The sequence below is a fragment of the Aplysia californica genome, unplaced genomic scaffold, assembly GCF_000002075.1.
Source record: "Aplysia californica isolate F4 #8 unplaced genomic scaffold, AplCal3.0 scaffold00725, whole genome shotgun sequence".
Lineage (NCBI taxonomy): Eukaryota > Metazoa > Mollusca > Gastropoda > Aplysiida > Aplysiidae > Aplysia > Aplysia californica.
This window is the reverse complement of record NW_004797995.1, coordinates 163,411-170,499: the sequence shown is the minus strand read 5'-3', so window position 1 is coordinate 170,499 and position 7,089 is coordinate 163,411. Positions and strand designations below refer to the sequence as shown.

The window sequence follows — 7,089 nt, the reverse complement described above, 5'->3', positions numbered from 1 at the left end:
TGTGTGTGTGTGTCTGAGTTTGTATTGATATGAGTATTGTTTGTCTTTTGAAGTATATGCGCGCAAGCGTGTATTCTAAGGTCTATACATTTTGCAGAGAACCGTAAAACCTTACCTCGGCTCGTCAAGCACTTGCAATTTGTTAGTTGTTCGGGGGCATATCTACATCTACAGGTTTACGTATGTATGCAACAAAGAGAGAGGGAAGAAGAGAAAGAGAGAGAGACAGAGAGACAAAGAGGGAAGAAAAGAAAAAGAGAAAGAGAGAGAGAGAGAGAGAGAGAGAGAGAGAGAGAGAGAGAGAGAGAGAGAGAGAGAGAGAACAGAGAGAGGGGGACAGAGAGAGAGAGAGAGAGAGAGAGAGAGAAGAGAGAGACAGAGAGAGAGAGAGGACGGACACTGAGAGAGACAAACAGACAGACTGATAAACAGACAAGATAGAGAGAGAGAGAGACAGAGAGAAGGAGAGAGAGAGAGAGAGACAGAGAGAGACAGAGAGAAGAAGAGAAGAAGAGAAAGATAGAGAAAAAAACAAGAGAGGTGGTGACAAAATCTAGAGACATACCATTATTATGTATGGCCTTTTCTCTTCATTTTAAATACTTATTATTCATAGAATGCACTCTTTATTTATTTCTGCAGCTTTATCAGCAGTATCGTGCTATGGTGAAGAGAACCCCGAGCGCAGATCAATGGCTTAACCAAAGAAAATCCCAGACCTCCATACTCAAGAACCGTGAACACGAAGAAATTGCCAGACGGTACCACCGCATTCTCCGTATACACAAAGCGCCGGCACATCTCCAAGACATGGTGGCCAGAGTTAGAAATTACGTCATGTTGCAAGCCGGGGTGTACAGGAACTTGATGGAAGAAGAAGAACCCGATGAATATGCCAAACAGGATGTTTCCCCCACGGAGGAAGAAGACGAACTGGGAGAAGAAGAAGCAGAAGAAGAAGAAGACGGTGTCGAGAATTTTGATAAACTAGCTTTGCAGAGTTTCATAAGAAGACATACTGTTACGGGTGACGCCATTTTGAGAAATCTTCCCGAAGCGCAAGGGTATTCGGAAGAAGCGCCTCTTTCCAGGTTACGAAGGAGAATGTCGACGTGCGATATTAAGCATATCAAGGGCATTTTGGATTGTAGAGATGGCGCAGTATCAGCTGCTGCGACTGTTGACGATGTGTGTTATCAACAGGGGGAGGGGCAGGGGAAGGAGGAAACAGTTAGTGAGGAGGAGGAGGATAACGAGGAGGAGGAGGAGAAAGAAGAGGAGGAGAAAGAAGAGGAGGAGGGCGAAGGGGTGGAGGAAGAATACGACAATGAGGAGGAGTACGAGGAAGAGGAGGAGAGGGAGGCAACGTTTCAAACTAACGGTAGTGTGTAGAAAAGGAAGGAAAACGAAATGATTGGGAAGAGGAGGAGGGGTACTGCTGGTGGGAGGCTAGAAGAAACTGTGTACAGTTTCGGTCTGTTGTGGACAGCACTATAGATGGATGTAGAACAGAGGAAATCGTTTTTTCGAAGAGGTCACATAAGAATGATTTCTTTTTTGTTGAGAAACAGCTGATTTATTTGTGTTTTATATCCATGCCAATTGCTTTAACCTACAAACTTTTGTTGGTTTATTTTTATTCTGCTGCATTTTCTGAGCAGGGATTATTAAGTTTGCTCGCATACTATGATAGTTGAGAGAAATACAGAGATGTGAGGGGTTAGGGGGTGCCACTGGTAGGTCCTTCGTCTTTACTTTCCATCTGTTGTTTGTGTTTGTCTATCTTACTTTTCCTCAACAGTAAATGGCCATTATTGTGTCGATGTTCTTTTATCTATTCAAACAACCAGAAAGACAGGAGACATAGCGAGAACTGAAGAAACAGACAAAAAGGTGGTTCTGAGAGGGTGGAGGTGTGAAATGGAGGGACTTGAGACATTGGGAGTTCGGGTGGGGAGGGGGCAATAAATTGTTTATTTTCTCCCAGGGCAAGCTCACATAAGCCTCAATGCACAACCTCAGAATTATGAAGTTCTATTAGACATTTTTGACAACTTTGAGTCACTCAGGCCATGAGGTCAGAAACCAAATGTTCTCTCTGCTCTATCAAAATCTTAAGATTATTCGAAGTTTTTGTCAATACATTCAAAGAATAGCATTTGGAAAAGCTTGACATGATGTGAAACTCAAATCTTTGACGTCAAATTTCTCAAAACTATGTACTGAGCAGATATAACTTTGTTTTTCTGAGGTGGCATATGGTTAGGTCCTTTGTCATTTAATGTTAACGACGTGAACCCGATTTTCTAGAAATAAAATGTATTCCATTGAGTACTTTGATGTATCTGGTGTGACTGTGTACTTCACTCATCCTGAGTTGGCACAGAAAAGCAGAATAGATGCAGCCCGCCTAATAAACGTGCTGGATTGTGTCGTAGGGTGTTTACAAATAAATGCAATTGATCAATTTGATATGATGCAGTACGTCTACGATAGAATTTGATACATGTCAAAATTGTCTCCTTTCATTAGACACGTATTTTAAGATGTAGATACTTTTCGCCACTATGGACGCAATTTTGATCAAATAGGAGGAGGACTGAGAGGGATACAACGCCATAGCAGAAAGACCGAGATACTCAATAAAAATTTGCTCTACTCGTGAATGGTACTCTTTCTCTCTCTCTCTCTCTCTCTCTCTCTCTCTCTCTCTCTCTCTCTCTCTCTCTCTCTCTCTCTCTCTCTCTCTCCTACTTTTTCTCTGACTTTTATCGAATAATGCTTTTTCTTCTTACTTCCACCAAAGAATATGATGACGTGTAAAACTAAACACGCAGAGCTCTATTTAGAAGATATTCTGATTCAAATCTGGTTTCTTTCCAAGTAAATGAAGCTAAAAGGACTGCAATTAAAGCAGCATCAGTTTTGCTTTCCTGTGAAACTTCCACACACAGATTTCTGTGGTGTAGAGGTTAGGTGCTTTAAGAATTTTTTTATCGAGTATCTCGCTCTTTCTCCTGGGACGTTGTATCCCTCTAAGTTCGTGCTGGCCTTCCATCCAATGCAGGATCGAAGCCCACCTTCTAAGTGATCTAAATTATTGTGTCAATTGGGACGTATAAGACCTAGATCTATATTAAAAAAGAAAACATTGACAGAAAAGACAAAAAACACAGGCAAAACAAAAACCACCCATCCCTCCCCCCAACAACATAACGGATTATACTCACGCGGTCTGTCGTCTTCAGTTAAATCGTTTACTTCGGGCCTGAGTCTGCGCAGCAGTGGGTACGTTTCGTCAGTCTGCCATTTATCTTCTCGCATCGTGGTGGGGCGGATAGCGTAGCTGGCTGTCTTGCCCAGGCGGGTGGAGGTCGGTCCCACGTCGTGGAATTTGAAACACATGGGCATGTGTGCAATGTTGAGGCGATAAAAGTCGAGAAGTTGCTGATCTGTCTCAAAGCCTCGCACGCTCCATGTGGCTGTTTAAAAGGACAGTATTAAAATGAACAAAAAATAGAATTTGTTGACCTAAAGTTGACATAACTGTTAATTGTGTGTAGTAGAAAAGTCGGTAATGAGGATGAGATGAACTCCCCTTCCTGCCTTTCCCTCTTCTGCCCCCCCCTCCCCACATGCATATACTCACATAATATAAACAGACATGAGAATACAGACTTGTGTTCGGGCATTTTTTAATACTTTTTTTGCAACAACCCAATTGTAAGTGTCATAAAATAAAAACTAAGACTCATATAAAAAATCCAACAAGCCAAATTTAAGAGCTATATATTTACTGTCGGCATGCCAAATTAGAAGTGAATCAGTTGATAAATAAGGGAATAAAATGGGATTGAAAAAGGTATACAAAATCCAATATGGCTGCCGTTTCCATAGCAACAGATGCAAAATATACTTTTCGAACTATAGATTTCAAATCCCCAATTGCACACTATGTCCCGCAGCAAACATGTGCACTTTAGGCCTTGTAATAGCCAAAATAGACCTCAGATGTCCCACCAGCCCTTAAGGGATTAAAAGGGGGGGGGGGGGGGGGGGGGGACTACGCCACCAAAGTCCTGATTCGGCTTAAAAATTATGAAATTGGAGTTGTAAGCATTTTTAGCTTTCTAAGCCTTCCCTACAACTATTTCATCTCATGAGAATCCCCAAAAATCCGTATTTTTCCCCATACCGAGCATGTTTCTCACCACCATTTCCTCATAAAGTCAATATTTTTTTTTCTTTATTGACTGTTTTCTCAAAACTCGACTTTTGTCTATACTTTTTAAAAAATAACTCCACCATTTGTCATCAAATCTTCATGAAATTGTGACAGAATGAAGAGAAGACGTGATACTAAAACAATGTCAGTTGAATTTTTTATATATGGAATAGATTTTTGTTGGTGGTGTCTGGAGTATGGATTTTCACGGATTTTTTTGCAAATTTGAATGCTACCTCAGGAAAAAATTCATAAAAAGTTTTCTATTTCATTTAGGAAAAAAAATCAACACACACATTTGTAGATCTCTAATGTTTGTTAACACGCATGCAAAAAAACCCAAACATCAACAAACAATCAATTTCCATCAGCAATAAGTGCGATATTTATTATGTAGGGCATGTCAACAAAATCCAATTATAAGGCAGCGTATCCATGGAAACGAAACATTTTTCTCAAATTTGATTGCGGATTTTAAGCCTCCTTACTATGCTTGTTATATGGGTAACATTTGGTAAAATTCGGTCCAGTAACAAGCGAGATAGCCTTCAGGTGTAGCACCCCCCCCCCTTCTTAAAGACGCGCACTTTTTTGACGATATCGATTCATTTAGATTGCTGATTGACTGATAGCCAAAACGAATACCACCGAACAATATAAGTCCCCTCTGAGTTTTACTGGGGTTGAGACTTGTATATTATATGAATTGGATGGTTGGATACATTACATATTTTATTGAATGAAATGGTTCAGCAACGCCAATTTTTTTGATAGCTAGTTTTATAAAAATGCTTTAAGGTGTGTGTGGGGGGGGGGGGGGGGGGGGGGGGCTACACCCCCAAAGTCAAAATTCGGCTCAAAATCATGGAATTTGAGTTGTAGGCATTTTTAGCTTCCTCAGCCTCTCCTTCAACTATTTCATGGCATAAGAACCCCCAAAAATCGTAATCGTATTTTTCCCATACCGGGCATGTTTGTAACCGCCATTTCCTCATAAAGTCAGTATTTTATTTTTCTTTATCGGCCGTTTTCTCAAAATGCTACTTTTGTTTATACTTTTTTGAATAACTCCACCATTTTTCATCCAATCTTCATGAAATTTTCACAGAATGAAGAGAATAGGTAATACTAAAAATTTGTCTGTTGAATTTTTTATATATATGGAATAGATTTTTGTTGGTGGTGTCTGGAGTGTGGATTTTCACGGATTTTTCGCAAAATTGAATGCTACCTCAGGAAATAATTCATTAAAAATTTCTAATTCGTTTAGGAAAAAAACAACAGACAAATTTTTAGATTTAATGTTTGTGAACACGCATGTAAAAAAACAATCAATTTCCATGAGCGATAAGTGCGGTATTCATTACGTAAGACATGTCAATAAAATCCAATATGGCGGCGTATCCATAGAAACGAAACTTTTTTCAAAAATTTGATTGCGGATTTTAAGACTCCTTACTATGCTTGTTATATGTGTCAAATTTGGTAACATTCGGTCCTGTAATAAGCGAGATAGCCTTCAGGTGTAGCCCCCCCCCCCCCCTTAAATAGTTCACTGCACATTTGAGTAGGGAAAACTCTCTAGCCTTGGGTCAGTCATGGTGATAGTCAAAAGGAATGGTACTACTATTACACATTTCTTTTGTCGTCGAGTTGTAACTCACCATGTATCCGATTTATGGTCATTTATGGCACACTCACTATACTCTTGGGGCTCAATGAAAAACAGAAAAAAAAACCCCAAATAATTTTAATTCAGCACGTAAAAATGTCTCAAAATTGGAAAACAGATTTGTCTTATATTTTTAGTGATACTGAATTTTTATGGAAATGGTACGGAGTAATTTTTTCAAGGTGACTGCTACCATTAGATGGAATGAGAAATCTTATTTTATCGATATCGCCCAAAAAAAAGTATATATCAAATATGTAAAAAAGGTTGGCAAATGAGAGGAGAGAATACTCCCGCAACTTTTCCTCCTTACATGTTAGATTTGAAAGAATTCCCAAAAAGTGTTGACTATATTATTCCATGTACTCTTTCTGCTGGAGTTAACCAAGTGCTTAGTATTATGATATGTGAGGCAGCGTGGTAGAATCAGGCTCTCGTCAAAATAATCAAAGTGAAGAAACCTGCATTTTTCCTCAGGTTTGTGAATTTTTATCAAATTTTTGTTTTTTCGCTCAACACCTTTTATGCCCGTTAAAGAACTCATTTCTGTGTGGATTTTCTGAAAAACGTTGATTAAAGGCACAAAAAATGTAAATTTTCAGTTACCACGGACTCTTAAGCTAAGGAAATAACTTATCTTTGGTGGCCATTTTCTCACTAACTTTACCTTTGAAAACAGGTGACCCCAACCTTTTTCATTTGCAAATATCTTGACTTGTGTTCAAGATAACTTGATACCTTTTTACCCCAAAAAAGACAAGTGAACAAGCTTTAAGATGATACCAATAACTCTACAAGCCCAAAAATTGATGAGAGCCTGATTCCACCGCGCTGTCTCACATATATTAGTGAGTGTATAATATATGCAATAAAGTCAGGTTGGTTGTGACACTCTCTTACTGTAATTGACTTTGGTAATAGTATTTTTAATTCATAATAATCATTTTGTTCAAATCATCATTCTTTTCCAAAGCAAAAAAACCCATTTTACTCATTTCTTTTATTAAAGCATGCATTCTTGACATCCTTCTCTCTCTCTCTCTCTCTCTCTCTCTCTCTCTCTTTCTCTCTCTCTCTCTTTCTCTCTCTTTCTCTCTCTTTCTCTCTCTCTCTTTCTCTCTCTCTCATCCTCTCTTTCTATCTCTCTCTCCCTCTCTTTCCTCCTTCTCTTTGTCCCATGCACGCGAGCGTG

The 7,089-nt window shown here is 39.2% G+C and overlaps 2 protein-coding genes across 3 annotated transcripts in view; one reads left to right on the top strand and one right to left on the bottom strand.

Moving 5' to 3' along the window:
- LOC101849244 (cyclin-dependent kinase 11B) overlaps nt 1-2,340 on the top strand; it is a 9,606-nt gene extending 7,266 nt beyond the window's left edge. For both annotated transcript variants that reach the window (XM_005108832.3, XM_005108831.3), the window contains exon 4: nt 643-2,340. In XM_005108832.3, coding sequence (XP_005108889.1) covers nt 643-1,392 — 750 coding nt within the window. In that variant the 3' untranslated portion in view covers nt 1,393-2,340. The remainder of the gene's footprint in view (nt 1-642) is intronic.
- Nucleotides 1-7,089, bottom strand: part of LOC118478604 (ATP-binding cassette sub-family A member 3-like) — a gene marked incomplete in the record, with an annotated part of 49,251 nt that overhangs the window by 27,715 nt on the left and 14,447 nt on the right. The window contains 1 exon segment of the mRNA XM_035972520.1: nt 3,231-3,482. Within this exon segment, the coding sequence (XP_035828413.1) occupies nt 3,231-3,482 (252 nt within the window).